General features: G+C 63.0%; 2 protein-coding genes across 2 annotated transcripts; both read right to left on the reverse strand.

Annotated features, from left to right (window-relative positions):
* Nucleotides 1–1,685: 1,685 nt before the first annotated feature.
* Nucleotides 1,686–8,380, reverse strand: LOC123350321 (galactoside alpha-(1,2)-fucosyltransferase 2-like). The gene is made up of 2 exons (XM_044988844.1): nucleotides 8,303–8,380; nucleotides 1,686–2,755 (listed from the first exon to the last, which is right to left on the reverse strand). The coding sequence occupies exon 2, from the start codon at nucleotides 2,718–2,720 to the stop codon at nucleotides 1,686–1,688; it is 1,035 nt and encodes a 344-aa protein (XP_044844779.1). The 5' UTR covers nucleotides 2,721–2,755; nucleotides 8,303–8,380.
* Nucleotides 8,381–11,912: 3,532 nt separating this feature from the next.
* FGF21 (fibroblast growth factor 21) lies at nucleotides 11,913–14,513 on the reverse strand. Its single transcript, XM_044988857.1, has 3 exons — nucleotides 13,873–14,513; nucleotides 13,239–13,342; nucleotides 11,913–12,629 (listed from the first exon to the last, which is right to left on the reverse strand). Exons 1-3 carry the CDS (start codon nucleotides 14,111–14,113, stop codon nucleotides 12,327–12,329), a joined length of 648 nt encoding a protein of 215 aa, XP_044844792.1. The 5' UTR covers nucleotides 14,114–14,513; the 3' UTR covers nucleotides 11,913–12,326.
* Between the last annotated feature and the right edge of the window lie 3,143 nt (nucleotides 14,514–17,656).

The raw sequence follows: 17,656 nt of genomic DNA on the forward strand, positions 1-17,656 counted from the left end.
AAATAAGGAACCAGGACACCTGGGCTCGCTCCGTGGCTCGGGGAGGGGAGTGGTGCCTAGTGGTTAGAGCAGGGGTGGGGGGAGGGGCTGGGAGGCAGGACTCCTGGGTTCTCTCCCCGGCTCTGGGACAGATTTCCACACACACACACACACCCCCGCTCCCCACAGCCCAATGCCCGGGCCAGCCCTGACCCCTAGGGGAGACCCCCCCCTGCTGGGAGCCCCCTCTCCCTGCACCCCAGCGCCCTGACACCCAGGGGCCAGGCGGGACAGCACGTGACACTGCCACACGTGCTGCTGCCTCCGCAGTGTCCCAGGCCCTCGGCCGCGCGGGGAGGAGAGCGACAGGCCGACGGCCTGGGGGAGCCCAGGGAGCTGAGAGCTGCCTGTGAGCAGATCCTGGGCTTTGTAACGGCTGGAGCCTGGAGATCGAGAGATGGGGTGTATGGGGCTGGCTGGGGGCTATGGGGGTAGCTGGGGGCTATGGGGATAATGGGGGGTATCGGGGTGGCTAGTGGGGTATATGGGGGTATGAGGGGGCTCTGGGGGTAGCTAACTGGGGGCTATTGGGGTATGTGGGGGGGCTCTGGGGTAGCAAGATGACAGATGACTGCAGGGGGTGGAGCTGGGTAGAGCTTGGTCACTTTGGCCACTAGGGGTCAGTGTCCCCCCCCCCCATGGGATCCCCAGCCAAGGTTACCAGCTGGAGTGTCCTGAGCTCAGCCCCCCCGGGGGTCAATCTGGGCTCACTCCCACTCCTGGTGGGAAATGGGGTCAGGGCTGGGCGGGGGCAGGGGGCTGCGGGTCGGGAGTGAGGGGCACCGGCAGAGCTGGGGGGAGCCCAGGGCTGGGCTGGCAGGGGGCTGTGGGTCTGGAGTGAGGGGCACCGGCAGGGCTGGGGGGAGCCCAGGGCTGGGCTGGCAGGGGGCTGTGGGTCTGGAGTGAGGGGCACCGGCAGGGCTGGGGGGAGCCCAGGGCTGGGCTAGCAGGGGGCTGCGGGTCGGGAGTGAGGGGCACCGGCAGGGCTGGGGGGAGCCCAGGGCTGGGCTAGCAGGGGGCTGTGGGTCTGGAGTGAGTGCAGAGCCCCTATGGCCACACGAGGCCCAGCTGCAGCCCTGGCCAGCTGGGTGATGCCCAAATCCTCCCCCGCCAGCCTCAGGTGATGAGAACCTTCCTTCGCCCCTAGCGCCGCCCTGGGGCCAGCCCTGCCTGCCAGGACCCCTGGCCTGTGCTGTGTGTGTGTCCCGGCACTGGGAGCCCATGTTGGGGGGGGAGGTGGGGGTGAGGACATGGCTTCCCTGAGGGGTTCTGAGCCTGGCCAGCTCAACACTGAGCGATTTTATTTGTCTCTTGTAACAAAACCACATTCACAAAACAGCTCAGAGTCATAGTCCTCCTGGCCAACCTCCACCGCCCTGGGCCAGCATCCCTGGTCGCCTGAACTCACCACTGGAACTGGGGCAAGAACCCAGGCGTCCTGGCTCCCAGCCCTCCCTGCTCTAACCACTAGGCACCACTCCCCTCTCAGAGCCAGGGAGAGAACCCAGGAGTCCTGGCCTCCATACACCATCACTCTGAACATTTCTATCAGATCAGTAGTAGGTCACTGGCTTGAGGATCCCAGGTGACAAATCCTGGGCAGATCGGCCATGCGACGGTGGGTGGATCCCATTGGCTGAGCTCCTTTAGCCAGATGTCCCACTGCGCAGCGGGGAGAGATCGGCGTCAATCCCGATCCACTCGGGCAGGAAGGCGGCCTCAGGCTTGAAGACCCGGAGGAAGGGGGAATCGGGGAGGGTGTAGTTGGCCAAGTACACAGTCTCCCCCCCAGCCAGGTAACCGGCCCAGATGCCGAAGGTCCCAATGGTCATGATCGTGTGGTTGCAATGGGCCAAGAGAGCAAAGTCCCTCCCCGGCGACGACTCCTTCCCGTCCCCCGAGAAATACACGTCCCCCCGCGAGGCGTCGATGTTCTCCCGGCACCAGTCCATCCCGTTGCTGGTCACCACGAAGACCGGCTCCTGGTACTTGGCCCGGAAGTAGCCCATGGCCTTCTCCAGGTAGGCCTTGTCCGCCACCACCCCCTTCCATTTCTTGGTCATCACCCGGACGTAGTCCCCCCTCCGGACGTGGACGCCCACGTAGGTCACGTTCCGGCGCTGCCCACGCAGCCCGGCCAGGTACCGGTTGGCCTCCTCCTTGACGTGGTCGTGGAAGGAGAATTCCTGGAGGATCTCCTGCCGGAGGTGGTGGTAGAAGGTCCAGGAGCAGGGGTAGCCCGTGAGCCAGACGTATTTCCCCTCGATGTGCCTGTACTCCTCCGACATCCAGTCGTGGAGCTCATAGTTCCTCCATGGGATACTCCAAGCCCCGAATCTGGAGAGCACGGGCAGGGTGATGCGGAAGAGCGGCGCCAGCTGCTGGTGCATCTGTGGGAGGATGTAGGCCTGGCGCCCGTTCATCTTGGCCAGGGCGTAGAGGGTGGCGTATTCCCCCATCTGGTTCCCCAGGCGCCCGATGGAGTTCACAGTCCACATGCCGCGCTCCGTGCTGGAAGCAGATGGACTCTGCCCTGGGTCATTGAGCGAGGGGTTCCTCCACCCCAGGATGGGGAACTGGCTGTCCAGGCATAATAAGGCAGAGGCCGTCAGGATAACCAGCAGGCAAAGGGTAATGAAGAGGGATGGCCGGAAAGAGACCCAGAAGTCCAATAGCTTCATGGCACCAAGAAGCAGAGGTCAGGAGAAGTCCTGCCCTGGTGGGAAAGGGAGAAAGAACTTTAGACCCTCATTGATTAGTCTAAGTATCCAAAAGCTTAGTGACCAGCTTCTGCCAGGATAAGAGCATCGGAGGATGGTTGGAGCGATGGGAAGGTGTGCTAGATAGCTGGGGGATGGGAACATGGGGAGGAGAGGTGGACGGGTGGGATGGTATGGCAGGTACGATGGAAGGATGGAAGACAGGGAGGAAAAGTGGTGGATGGAAGGATGGGAAGATAGGGAGGGTAGGTGGATGAATGGGAAGGTAGGGAGGGTAGGTGGATGAATGGGTGTGGGAGGTTGGATGGATGGATAGACGGGTGGGTGGGTGGATGGGAAGCTGGGTGTGCGGACAGATGGGTGAGAAGGGAAGTTGGGTAGATTGATAGATGAATGGGTGGTTGGGTGGATGACTGGTAAGGTAGGGAGGGTGGATGGATGGATGGACGGGAGGTGTGTGGGTGTGTGGATGGATTGGTGAGAAGATAGGGAGGGAACGTAGGGATTGTGGATGGTTGGGGTGGGTGGGTATATGAATGGGAAAGAGGGAGGGTAGATGGATGGATGGATGGGAAAATAGGGATGGTGGATGATTGTGTAGGTGGGTGGATGGATGTGAGGAAGGGAGGGTGGATGGATGTGTGGGTGGATGGCTGGGAAGGAGGGTGAGTGGATGGATGGGAGGGAAGGTAGGTAGATGGATGGATACCCCTCATGAAATTCATCCATCCACCCCCATATACACCCCCCTGCTAATCTCTCCCTCCACCTCCACCTTATAACTGCATGCAAACAATGTTAACGCAGAGTTCCCATTGCCTGGCAACACCTCGGCCCTTCCAGAATGTGGAAAGAGGCTAAATATCAACCTTTGGAAAACCAAGCAGAGAAGAATTTATCAAGCGCAGGCTTCTGAAAGCAAGGACATGCTGAAATACAGCAAGGGCCAGCCGAGCAAAGCTACCTTCACTCTGACCCCCTGCGGCTGGTAGCAGCCACTGGAAACTGCTCCAGGAGGTGTGGGTAGATAGATGGTTGGGTGTGGGGACAGCTGGATGGGTGGCCAGATAGCGGGTTGGGTGTGGAGATAGTTGTGTGGATAGATGGGTCAGTAGATAGATAAAGGGTTGGGTGTGGGTGGATGATGGATGGGTAGACAAATATAGGGTTGGGTATGGGGAAGGATGGATGGATGGGAGGATAGATAGAGGTCTGTGTAGGGGGATGTGTGGGTGGGTGGGTGGGCAGACAGAGGGGTGGGTATGGGGAAAGATGGATGGACAGATGGATCAGCAGAGAGTTAGAGAGTTGGGTATGGGGCAGGATGGCTGGCTGGATGGAAGGGTAGATAGAGGGATGGTGACCTTGCACTCCGTATGTTTATGGAAATATGCTTATGAGGGTAAATATAATGGTAACTGGAATATGTTTTATGTTATGCAAAAGGTCTCCTGAAAAGTATCATGACAAAGCTTATACTCTGCTGAGCGTGGTCATCCTGTTTGCATGAATGTATCACTCTTGTGTCTGAAGCTAGAAATATGAAGGTCCTATTGTAACTATGCAAAGTGGGGGCCATTAACGGTGGACTGGAATCTTGATGGCTCCCATTGACTAGGACGATTGGTTGTGAATGGCTCTGTTCACTCGCAAACCTTAGAACAGAAGAACGGCCAGACTGGGTCAGACCAAAGGTCCATCAAGCCCCATATCCTGTCTTCTGACCGTGGCCAATGCCAGGTGCCCCAGAGGGAATGAACAGAACAGGGAATCATCAAGTGATCCATCCCCTGTCGCCCATTCCCAGCTTCTGGCAAACAGAAGCCAGGGACACCATCCCTGCCCATCCTGGCTAATAGCCATTGAGGGACCTGTCCTCCATGAACTTATCTAGTTCCTTTTTGAACCCTCTTATAGTCTTGGCCTTCACAGCCCTCCTGTGGCAAGGAGTTCCACAGGTTGACTGTGTGCTGTGTGAAGAAATACTTCCTTTTGTTTGCTTTAAACCTGCTCCCTGTTCATTTCATTGGGTGACCCCTAGTTCTTGTGTTATGGGAAGGAGTAAATAACACGTCCTGATTTACTTTCTCTGCACCAGTTATGATTTTATAGACCTCTATCGTATCCCCCCTTATGTGCCTCTTTTCCAAGCGGAAAAGTCCCCGTCTGATTAATCTCTCCTCATACGGCAGCCGTTCCAGACCCCTATTGTCTTTCGTTGCCCTTTTCTGAACTTTTTCCAATTCCAATCTATCTTTTTCGAGATGGGGCGACCACATCTGCACTCATTTAAGGTGTCAAGAACCTTTGCCTCTGGCTCCGGTCCTGAGGTGACACATGTAGGCTCATGGTGGGTTACTTGTCGTGCGGGAAGGATGTAGGGGTCCCAAAGTAACTAATCAAGGGAAAAGCTGCGGACACAAACGGGAAATTCTCTCCAGAGACAGACGCCCCCAACTTCCCACTGGTCTGCTGGGAATCAAGGATTGCGGGGAGCGGAGGGAGCACCTCAGAGGCAGGAAAGTAGCCAGGATAAACTGCTTCAAACTGGGTTTTGGCTAAAGCCAGCAAGTTCGCTGACGGGTACAAAGAGAAAGCCAGGAACCTGAAGGCACATTGGCAGATCCTGCCTGATCATGTTGGAACATTCCCCATGAGGGCATCCTCCCGAGGGCTCCCCTGATCGTGTGCTGATAAATAGCTTGCTCGCCTGGGCTTGTCTACACTGACAATTTATGGCGCTGCAACTTTCTCGCTCAGGGGGGTGAAAAAAACACCCACACCCCCCCGAGCACAGCCAGTTTCAGTGCTGTTAAGTGCCAGTGGGAGGTCGGTTTTTACCTCTCTCCCAGCCCTCTGCCGTGACTACACAAGCCACGTTAAAGCCGTGCAGACGAGCCCTCAATCGGAAGCTGTAACTGCTTCTTTTTAGGCCGCTTAGCCTGCTGAGAGCAACCCCGTAAAGCCCCGTTTGGGCTTTGGATTTAATGCAGGACTTTATGACTCAGTTGGCATTTGGTGATTTGCCAATATGGTTAATCATGCCAACAGGGGAGCACAGGTAGGGGAGTCACTGGGTGGATCGGTGGGTAGCTAGACAGAAGGTTGGAATGGGGAAGGCTGGATGGGTGTGTGAAAGTAGAATGAATTATATTGTAAAAAGCAAAAGGATTAAAGAAACGCTGCACGTCCCTTTAAGCAGAAATAAGGAATGTTGAAATACAGGCGTCAGGAAGAGAAACATTAAGGCATAAGCAATGAATCCACTTCAGCTAATGGTGGAACATTAACCGGAGCTTGGTAAAAGTTAGGAAGGAAATTAACTAGGTATGTCTGGCCTCCAGTAAACTTGTCAGTTCTGCTTTCTTTGTCCACTTGTTAAGTTTGCGCCCTTTTTATCTGTATAAAATAAGGTCACGTGGGTCTTGCCTGGTGCTCACGTTATCCGGGTGTCATTAGCAGAGCGCTGTGCTAGTAAAACAGAGTGGTCTGACCAATTGTGAGTCCTGAGTCTGACTCTGACAGGGGGAAAGGGGAGACGAAGGGTTGGGTGTGGGGACAGATGGACGAAGGGGGCTGGAAATGGAGACATGAAAGGACAGATGGACAGATGGATGGATGAAGAGTTAGATAGACAGTTGTGGCTGGGGAAGGGTAGATGGATGGATGGATGGATGGATGGATGGATGGATGGATGGGTAGATAGAAGGATGAGCATGGGAAAGGATGGCTAGGTGGGTAGATAGAGGATTGGGGATGGGGAGGAATGGATGGATGGAGGGGCAGATAGAAGGTTAGGAATGGATGGATGGATGGATGGATGGAAGGTTAGGAATGGATGGATGGATGGAAGGATGGGAGTGGATGGGTAGATGGATGGATGGATGGGTAGATAGAAGGATGGGGATGGATGGATTGATGGAAGGAAGGATGGGAGTGGATGGATGGATGGATGGATGGATGGGTAGATAGAAGGATGAGCATGGGAAAGGATGGATAGGTGGGTAGATGGGGATGGGGAGGAATGGATGGATAGAAGGATGGGAGTGGATGGAAGGATGGCAATGAATGGATGGATGGGTAGATAGAAGGTTGGGAATGGATGGATGGATGGATGGATGGATGGATGGATGGATGGAAGGATGGGAGTGGATGGGTAGATGGATGGATGGATGGGTAGATAGAAGGATGGGGATGGATGGACGGATGGAAGGAAGGATGGGAGTGGATGGATGTATGGATGGATGGGTAGATAGAAGGATGAGCATGGGAAAGGATGGCTAGGTGGGTAGATAGAGGATTGGGGATGGGGAGGAATGGATGGATGGGGGACAGAAAGAAGGTTGGGGATGGCTAGACAGATGGACAGAAGGGTAGATAACATGTTCGGAATGGATGGATGCATGGAGGGCTGGATAGAGGGGTGGGAATCGATGGATAGACAAAGGGGTTGGGTCTGGGGATGAACGGATGGAGGGGTAGACAGAGGGTTGGGTCTGGGGATGGACGGATGGATGGAGGGGTAGACAGAGGGTTGGGTCTGGGGATGGAGGGAGGGAGGGGTAGACAGAGGGTTGGGTCTGGGGATGGACGGATGGAGGGGTAGACGGAGGGTTGGGTCTGGGGATGGATGGATGGATAGACAGAGGGTTGGGTCTGGGGATGGAGGAAGGGAGGGGTAGACAGAGGGTTGGGTCTGGGGATGGATGGATGGATGGATAGACAGAGGGTTGGGTCTGGGGATGGACGGATGGAGGGGTAGACGGAGGGTTGGGTCTGGGGATGGAGGGAGGGAGGGGTGGACAGAGGGTTGGGTCTGGGGATGGATGGATGGATGGATAGACAGAGGGTTGGGTCTGGGGATGGATGGATGGAGGAGTAGACAGAGGGTTGGGTCTGGGGATGGACGGATGGATGGATAGACAGAGGGTTGGGTCTGGGGATGGATGGATGGATGGAGGAGTAGACAGAGGGTTGGGTCTGGGGATGGACGGATGGAGGGGTAGACAGAGGGTTGGGTCTGGGGATGGATGGATGGACAGGTAGACAGAGGGTTGGGTCTGGGGATGGACGGATGGAGGGGTAGACGGAGGGTTGGGTCTGGGGATGGATGGATGGATAGACAGAGGGTTGGGTCTGGGGATGGATGGATGGACAGGTAGACAGAGGGTTGGGTCTGGGGATGGACGGATGGAGGGGTAGACGGAGGGTTGGGTCTGGGGATGGATGGATGGATGGATAGACAGAGGGTTGGGTCTGGGGATGGACGGATGGATGGATAGACAGAGGGTTGGGTCTGGGGATGGATGGATGGATGGATAGACAGAGGGTTGGGTCTGGGGATGGATGGACAGGTAGACAGAGGGTTGGGTCTGGGGATGGATGGATGGATGGCTGGATGACTAGCTAGAGGGTTGGGGACAGGGACGGGTAAGTGGGTGGATACAGGGCTGGGGGTGGAGCCAGCCGGCCAGCAGGGTCGGTATCTTTGGTCAGAGACAGGCCAGGACAGTTTCTAGGCAGGGGATCTCTCCCCTTCTTACCTTAGTGAGGTGGGCACCAGGGGCGGCCGCTCCCGCCCGCTCTCAGCTGGGCTTCCCGGTGCAGCTCCAGTTCCGGGGCCAGCTCCCTCTGACTCTGCGTCAGCCGATTGTTTCCTGTTTCGTGCTTATCAGTACTTGAACATTAAACCAGCCCCTGGGCCTGCGTAGGCCTGCCCAGCCCTGCCTGCCTCTCCCGGCCCCACGGCCCTGGGGCACTCTGGGGCTTGCCATGCCAAGCACGGAGGGTAGGGCATTAGGTGTGGGAGTAGGTCTCTGCATGAAATAGGCAAGCCAGGACTCCTGGGTTCTCTCCCCGGCTCTGGGAGGGGAGTGGAGGGGGAGATGGGAGCCAGGATTCCTGGGTTCTCTCCCCAGCTCTGGGAGGGGAGTGAGGTCTAGTAGTTAGAGCAGGGGGGCTGGGAGCCGGGACTCCTGGGTTCTCTCCCCGGCTCTGGGAGGGGAGTGGAGGGGGAGATGGGAGCCAGGACTCCTGGGTTCTCTCCCCGGCTCTGGGAGGGGAGTGAGGTCTAGTAGTTAGAGCAGGGGGGGCTGGGAGCCAGGACTCCTGGGTTATCTCCCCGGCTCTGGGAGGGGAGTGGAGGGGGAGATGGGAGCCAGGACTCCTGGGTTCTCTCCCTGGCTCTGGGAGGGGAGTGGAGGGGGAGATGGGAGCCAGGACTCCTGGGTTCTCTCCCCGGCTCTGGGAGGGGAGTGAGGTCTAGTAGTTAGAGCAGGAGGGGCTGGGAGCCGGGACTCCTGGGTTCTCTCCCCGGCTCTGGGAGGGGAGTGGAGGGGGAGATGGGAGCCAGGACTCCTGGGTTCTCTCCCCGGCTCTGGGAGGGGAGTGGAGGGGGAGATGGGAGCCAGGACTCCTGGGTTCTCTCCCTGGCTCTGGGAGGGGAGTGAGGTCTAGTAGTTAGAGCAGGGGGGGGCTGGGAGCCGGGACTCCTGGGTTCTCTCCCCAGCTCTGGGAGGGGAGTGAGGTCTAGTAGTTAGAGCAGAGGCGCGGGTCTGGGAGCCCGGACGCCTGGCTTCCCTTGCTGACTTCGCTCTGCCTCGGGTGCTGCAGGTCTGATGGAGATTAAGGTGGTGAAGCCGGGTGTGATCCGGATGCAGGCGATGAAAACGCTCCTGTTCCTGTGCATGGATCCCAGTGGGCATCTGCATGGGGCGGTGAGTGGAAACCCGGCAGCAGCGGGGCAGGGAGGGGGCCTGGGGGGGGTCAGCTAGACGGGACAGCGGGACACAACCAACTAAAGGGCCCATCCAGCCCTGCATCGCTCCCCCTCCCTGCCATCCTGGCTCTGGGAGGGGAGTGGGGTCTAGTGGTTAGAGCAGGGGGGGCTGGGAGCCAGGACTCCTGGGTTCTCTCCCCGACTCTGGGAGGGGAGTGGGGTCTAGTGGTTAGAGCAGGGGGGGGCTGGGAGCCAGGACTCCTGGGTTCTCTCCCCAGCTCTGGGAGGGGAGGGTGGGGAGGGGAGTGGGGGTCTAGTGGTTAGATCAGGGGGCTGGGAGCCAGAACTCCTGGGTTTTCTCCCTGGTTCTGGGAGGGGAGTGGTGTCTAGTGGTTAGAGCTGGGGGGCTGGGAGCCAGGACTCCTGGGTTCTCTCCCCGACTCTGGGAGGGGAGTGGGGTCTAGTGGTTAGAGCAGGCGCTGGGGAGGAGCCCAAAGATTGATGTTACCCAGCACCGGACACTGGCTACTCCTGGAAGGCCCCGCTGGAGCGGGACGCGCCAGGCCACAAGATCCAGCTCCGGGCCGGCTGCTTGGCGTTATGCCGGGGCACCCCGGTGTCTTCCGCGTGCAAACACGGAGCCGTTTCTGATCCACGGTCTGAGCTTCTGGAGCGCGGGGACCGGACACGAGGGGGCGGGGCGCGTGAAGCCCCTGACCCCAGCAGGCGTCCCGGAGCCCCGGGAGCGGGGCCGCACTCCGGCATCGAAACTGGAGTTCCCCAACCTGCTCGGTTTACACGTAGTTTGGGCTTAGCTGAGCTGGAGAAACACTGGGGTGGGGGGGCAAGGGGGCAATTTGCCCCAGGCCCCCGGAGGTTCTTCCGCTCCGGGTCCTTCCCCCCCAGGACCCGCCGCCAAAGACCCCAGGCCCCCTGAATCCTCTGGGCGGCCCTGCGCTCTCCTGCCCGCGCGGCCGAGGGCCTGGGGCACTGCGGAGGCGGCAGCAGGGGTGGAAGTGACACGCGCTGTCCCACCTGGCCCCTGGGTGTCAGGGCGCTGGGGTGCAGGGAGAGGGGGCTCCCAGCAGGGGGCGCTCACCCCTAGGGGTCAGGCTGGCCCTGATGCCCCAGTGCGGCACTAGGGGGCGCTGGGCTGCGGGGAGCAGGGGGCTCAGCAGGGGGCGCTGGGCTTAGGGTGACCAGATGTCCCAATTTTATAGGGACGGTCCCGATTTTTGGGTCTTTTTCTTATATAGGCTCCTATTACCCCCCCCCACCCCCCTGTCCCAATTTTTTACACTTGCTGTCTGGTCGCCCTAGCTGGGCTGCGGGGCGGGGACAGCAGGGGGTGTGGGGGGACAGGCGGGGGCTCAGCGGGGGGCGCTGGGCTGGGGGGAGCGGGGGGAGTGTGACGAAGTGGGACTGTTCGTACTGGGGGCTGGGAGTGCTGGGTGCAGGCCTCTAAGTATCTAGCAAAGCAAAAGGCCGAATGCCTGACACTCTGTCTCCTGGCAACTAATGGCCTGGGCCCCTCCCTGCAAAGGTGCAACTGAAGGTGTTGGAGACAAAGGGGTCAGGTGACCTCCTGGCCCGGGACAGAAGCGGAGCAGAGAGGAGGGGCCGGAGGGGGCTGGGGAAGGAAGGGAGCAGGGACAGGGCTCTGATCCCCACTGGGGGCTGTGGGGCTCCCGGGGCCCCAAGATGGACCTAACCGGGGGGATCCTGTTATCTGTGCCTGCAAGACCCTGTCCTGGACTGTGTTCCTGTCGTCTAAATAAACCTTCTGCTTTACTGGCTGGCTGAGAGTCCTGGTGAATCGCAGGAAGCTGGGGGTGCAGGGCCTGACTCCCCTACACTCCGTGACAGGGGCTCAGCAGGGGGCACTAGGCTGGGGGGAGCGGGACGGGGGCTCAGCAGGGGGCGCTGGGCTGGTGGGAGCGGGGGGCTCAGCAGGGGGCGCTGGGCTGGGGGGAACAGGGTGGGGGGCTCAGCGGGGGGCTCTGGGCTGCAGGAGGCAGGGTGGGGGGGCTCAGCGGGGGGCTCTGGGCTGCAGGAGGCAGGGTGGGGGCTCAGCGGGGGGCGCTGGGCTGGGGGGAGCTGGGTGGGGGGCTCAGCAGGGGGCGCTGGGCTGGGGGGAGCAGGGTGGGGGGCTCAGCAGGGGGCTCTGGGCTGCAGGAGGCAGGGTGGGGGGCTCAGCGGGGGGCGCTCTCCCCCGGCAGTCAGGTCTGGCCCCAATGCCCCAGGGCGGCGCTAGGGGGCGCTGGGCTGCATCGCACGAGATGGGTCCCTGGACTCACTTTTAATCCTGCCCCCGGCCGCATTCCCACCGGTTCGTCCTGCCCCCAACTCCCTTTTGCACCACCGGAAATCGCAGCCCCCCCCCCCCCCACACACACACAGAGACCAGGCCGCCTTTGGCCCACACAGCAGTTTATTCTGAAGCCATCGTCCACGAAGCCGCCACGGACCCCGCGCGAAAGAGCCAGCCCTGGAGCGATGCCCCAATAAATAACAAGAATCCCCCCCCCGGTGCCTGCCCGCCCCGGATTCCACGAACCCAGTCAATAAATAAACCCATCAGCATAATAAATAAGTTATTAAATACGTAGAAAAATAGGAACCAAATACGGCTGGTGGGAGTCGGCCCCGAGGACCGATGACGTTGCGCCTCGGGGACCAGTGTCTCCCTCAGGCTGCTCAGCGCCGGCGTCCATAGATCCCAGTCCAGGGGAAATCGGTCCCAGAGCCGCGGAGAGAACCCAGGCGTCCTGGCTCCCAGCTCCCCCCTGCTCTAACCACTAGCCCCCACTCCCCTCCCAGCCGGGCAGGGGACCCAGGAGTCCAGGGTCTCAGAAGATGTAGCTGGGGCTCAGGACCCGGGAGAGGCGACCCATCATGCTGAGGGGGTCGGAGGACTCCACGTCGAGCGGCGGGTCGCCGTAGAAGTCGTATTCCAGCAGGACGGGCTCCACCGGCACCCGGCTGACCATGGGCAGGAAGTGGAAGAGACGGGGGGCCGGGCGCCCTCGGCCGGGGGGCCCCTCTGCCGGCCGCAGGCTGACGGGGACCTTGTGGCTCTCGGAGAAGTACAGGTTGTAACCGTCCCGCTGCACCTTCTCGCGGAAATTACAGGCCTCCTCCGAGTAGGAGCTCTGCGGGGGAGAGGGATTATGGGGGCGCAGGTGAGCAGCTGTGTCTGAGGCCTCCCCGGGCTCTAACCACTAGACCCCACTCCCCTTCCAGAGCCCAGGGAAGAACCCAGGAGTCCTGGCTCCCAGCCTCCCTGCTCTAACCACCAGACCACACTCCCCTCCCAGAGCCCAGGGAAGAACCCAGGAGTCCTGGCTCCCAGCCTCCCTGCTCTAACCACTAGACCCCACTCCCCTCCCAGAGCCAGGGAGAGAACCCAGGAGTCCTGGCTCCCAGCCTCCCTGCTCTAACCACTAGACCCCACTCCCCTCCCAGAGCCAGGGAGAAAACCCAGGAGTTCTGGCTCCCAGCCCCCTAATCTAACCACTAGACCCCACTCCCCTTCCCACCCTCCCCTCCCAGAGTCGGGGAGAGAACCCAGGAGTTCTGGCTCCAAGCCCCCTCCTGCTCTAACCACTAGACCCCACTCCCCTCCCAGAGCCAGGATGGCAGGGAGGGGGAGCGATGCAGGGGTGGATGGGCCCTTTAGTTGGTTGTGTCCCGCTGTCCCGTCTAGCTGACCCCCCCCCCAGGCCCCCTCCCTGCCCCGCTGCTGCCGGGTTTCCACTCACCGCCCCATGCAGATGCCCACTGGGATCCATGCACAGGAACAGGAGCGTTTTCATCGCCTGCATCCGGATCACACCCGGCTTCACCGCCTTAATCTCCATCAGACCTGCAGCACCCGAGGCAGAGCGAAGTCAGCAAGGGAAGCCAGGCGTCCGGGCTCCCAGACCCGCGCCTCTGCTCTAACTACTAGACCTCACTCCCCTCCCAGAGCTGGGGAGAGAACCCAGGAGTCCCGGCTCCCTCCCCTCCTGCTCTAACTACTAGACCTCACTCCCCTCCCAGAGCTGGGGAGAGAACCCAGGAGTCCCGGCTCCCAGCCCCTCCTGCTCTAACTACTAGACCTCACTCCCCTCCCAGAGCCGGGGAGAGAACCCAGGAGTCCTGGCTCCCATCTCCCCCTCCACTCCCCTCCCAGAGCCGGGGAGAGAACCCAGGAGTCCTGGCTCCCAGCCCCTCCCGTTGTAACCACTAGACCCAACTCCCCTCCCAGAGCCGGGGAGAAAACCCAGGAGTCCTGGCTCCCAGCCCCTCCCGCTGTAACCACTAGACCCCACTCCCTTCCCAGAGCCGGGGAGAGAACCCAGGAGTCCTGGCTCCCAGCCCACCCCCCATTGCCGTCACCCCACTGGTACTCACTGTAGGGGGTCTGGTCGGGGGCCCCGCGCACCTCGCCCTGCGGGGTGATCTCCAGGTACAGCTGCGTGTGGGCGTTGGCCGTGTACAGGTGTCGGAGCCGAACTTGCCCGTCGAACTGGTACAGGGGGCTGGAGTTCTGCAGGGGGGCAGCCTGGGAGGGCGCAGGGGGCCGGGTCCCCCACATCAGGGCAGCCAGCAGCAGCCAGGACTCCGCCGGGACGGGGGTCGAGCCACCCCACATGCTGAGGGCTGACAGGCAGTGCCGGGTCCGAGCCCAAACCGGGGCGAGAACCCAGGCGTCCTGGTGCCCCCCCTGCTCTAACCACTAGACCTCGCTCCTCTCCCGGAGCCGGAGAGGGAACCCAGGAGTCCGGCAGTAGCAATGCTCCAGCACAGTCCGGGGTGGGGGGGTTTCCTTGGCAGGTCTGCGCGGGGGGACGTGCGAGGGGTCCCGGCCCGTCTCTGGCAGATCGTCGGTCCCGTTATTCTGAGCCTGGCGGGGCCCCTGGGCGCCTATTTATCCCCCCGGCAGGTCCCCCCCCATCCCCCCGCCTGAGTCATGGGACCGCTCCGGTCAGTGACTCGCCGGCGGCCACATGAAAAGAACCTGATGCAACGAGGGGAAAGGGGGGGGGTGAAGCCTCCATCCGCCCATCCTCCCATCCCTCCCCCTGGGGGTCCCCAGCCCCCCATCTGGGCTCCCCAGAGTCCCCATCCTCCCATCCCTCCCCCAGGGTCCCCATCCCCCAGAGTCCCTCCCTCACTGGGGGTCCCCAGCGCCCGGAGTCCCCATCCCCCCATCCCTCCCGCCGGGGTCCCCAATCTCCCATCTGGGGTCCCCAGCCCCCTGGGGTCCCCATGTCTCCATCCCCCCGGGATCCCCGGCCCTCCCTTCAGGATCTCCAGCCCCCCACCCTGCCATCCCCCGCATCCCTCCAGGGTCCCCATCCCCTATTCCCTCCGGGGTCCCCCAACACCATCCCTCCCCCATCCCCAGACACCCTGCTGCCAGCTATCCATCCACACCGCCCCTCGCTGTTTTGGGGGTTCACCCCCCACCCATCCCTGTGGGACCAGAGCTCTTAGGGGGAAGGGGAACATGGGGGGCCAGAGGTCAGAGAATAGGCGTGTGTGTCGGGGAGCCAGGACGCCTGGGTTCTCCCCCTGGCTCGGGGAGGGGGAAGAGGATCTGGTGGTTAGAGTTGGGGGGAGCGGGGGAGCCAGGACTCCTGGGTTTGCGCCTCACCCTCCCCTTTGCCCCAGTCGCTGTGCCCAGCCTCGGGGCACGTGGGCTCGATGATTTCATCCCCGGGGAATTGGGACTTTGGGCCGAAAGTGCTGACCCAGAACAGGCCGGGCCCTGCGCTGGGGGTGTCCCTGGCGCCCCCTGCTGGAGGGGCCGGGCCCTGCGCTGGGTGTGTCCCTGGCGCCCCCTGCTGGAGGGGCCAGGCCCTGCGCTGCGGGTGTGTCCCTGGCGCCCCTGCTGGTGGGGCCGGGCCCTGCGCTGCGTGTGTGTGTCCCTGGCGCCCCCTGCTGGAGGGGCCGGGCCCTGCTCTGTGTGTGTGTCCCTGGCGCCCCCTGCTGGAGGGGCCGGGCCCTGCGCTGGGGGTGTCCCTGGCGCCCCCTGCTGGAGGGGCCGGGCCCTGCGCTGGGTGTGTGTCCCTGGCGCCCCCTGCTGGAGGGGCCGGGCCCTGCGCTGCGTGTGTGTGTCCCTGGCGCCCCCTGCTGGAGGGGCCGGGCCCTGCGCTGCGGGTGTGTCCCTGGCGCCCCCTGCTGGAGGGGCCGGGCCCTGCGCTGCGTGTGTGTCCCTGGCGCCCCCTGCTTTAGGGGCCGGGCCCCGCGCTGCGTGTGTGTCCCTGGCGCCCCCTGCTGGAGGGGCCGGGCACTGCGCTGCGTGTGTGTCCCTGGCGCCCCCTGCTGGAGGGGCCGGGCCCTGCGCTGCGTGTGTGTGTCCCTGGCGCCCCCTGCTGGAGGGGCCGGGCCCTGCGCTGCGGGTGTGTCCCTGGCGCCCCCTGCTGGAGGGGCCGGGCCCTGCGCTGCGGGTGTGTCCCTGGCGCCCCCTGCTGGAGGGGCCGGGCACTGCGCTGCGTGTGTGTCCCTGGCGCCCCCTGCTGGAGGGGCCGGGCCCTGCGCTGTGTATGTGTGTCCCTGGCGCCCCCTGCTGGAGGGGCCGGGCCCTGCGCTGCGTGTGTGTGTCCCTGGCGCCCCCTGCTGGAGGGGCCGGGCCCTGCACTGTGTGTGTCCCTGGCGCCCCCTGCTGGAGGGGCCGGGCCCTGCGCTGGGTGTGTGTCACTGGCGCCCCCTGCTGGAGGGGCCAGGCCCTGCGCTGCGTGTGTGTCCCTGGCGCCCCCTGCTGGAGGGGCCGGGCCCTGAGCTGTGTGTGTGGGTGGGTGTTAAAGCCGCTACTCAGAACATCTGCAAAACGCCTCACAACATCCGGCCGCGTGTGTACAGTTAACAGGGTTAGTTTATTGTGGAGAGGGGGGGGTCTGGTGGTTGCGGGGGGGGGGGGGAGCTGGGAGCCAGGACTCCTGGGTCCTATCCCTGGTTCTGGGAGGGGACTGGGGTCTCGTGGGTTAGAGCCGGGGGAGTGGGAGCTGGGAGTCCGGACGCCTGGGTTCTCTGTGCCCACAAGCCCGGCCTGCGGCATTCAGCTCCCTGGCTCTCAAACTGTAAACAGAGCCCATGAAAATATAAATATTTGGCTTTGCCACATGGCCAGGCCGGGGGGGCGCCCAGTGGGGCAAAGGTTGGGCTGCAGGGACGCGCCCGACTGCCCGGTTCCCAGGCCTGGCACGGGCAGCTCCCACCCCCCGCCAGCGCAAGGAGTGCAGCTGCACCAGCCGGGGTGGGCCCGACCCACCTTCCCCTTGGGGCACGTACCCAGAGCCCCCCCCCGGCACTACGGGCCCCACGCCGGGTCCCACTGCCCCAGCCATGTCGCCACCCGGCACTACGGGCCCCACAGCAGGTCCCCATGACCCAGCCGTGCCGTGCCCCCCACGGGCCCCACTGCCCCAGCTGTGTCATCCCCCCCCGGCACTACGGGCCCCACACCGGGTCCCCATGACCCAGCCGTGCCCCCCCCCGGCACTACGGGCCCCACACCGGGTCCCCATGACCCAGCCGTGCCGTGCCCCCCCCCGGCCCCACGGGCCCCACTGCCCCAGCTGTGTCATGCCCCCCCCGGCACTACGGGCCCCACGCCGGGTCCCCATGACCCAGCCGTGCCGTGCCCCCCCCCGGCCCCCCGGGCCCCACTGCCCCAGCTGTGTCATGCCCCCCCCGGCACTACGGGCCCCACGCCGGGTCCCCATGACCCAGCCGTGCCGTGCCCCCCCCCCGCCCGGCACTAGGCCGGCAGGCGCCGGTTTCTGCTGACTCATCTGCACCCCTGAGCGGTCGCGCAGGCCCGGCCGCGGCTCGCCCAGACCGGTTGGCGTTTGCTCCTGCGTGTCACCGGGGGGTTCAGCTTCGCTGGGACTTTGCCTGATGCGCGCGGGCGCGGTGCCAGGGCAAACATGACCCCAGCTCCCCCCCCCCCCCCGCCGCCCGAGCCAGGCCGGCGCCTGATGCAACTTCCCCCTTGCCTGCAGCTGAGCCTCCAGCCCCCCCCCCCGGGTCCCCCCAAGCCAGGGGCCCCAGGGGCCCCCCCAGCCCCAAGGCCCCCCCCAGCCTGTGTCCCCAGCCCCCCCCCCACATCCCCAGGCACCTGCCACGCCTGTGTCCCCAGCCCTCCCCCCGAGCCAGGGGCCCCAGTGCCATCCTCCTGAGACAGGGCCCC

Source organism: Mauremys mutica, chromosome 15 (genome assembly GCF_020497125.1).
Source record: "Mauremys mutica isolate MM-2020 ecotype Southern chromosome 15, ASM2049712v1, whole genome shotgun sequence".
Classification (NCBI taxonomy): Eukaryota; Metazoa; Chordata; order Testudines; family Geoemydidae; genus Mauremys; species Mauremys mutica.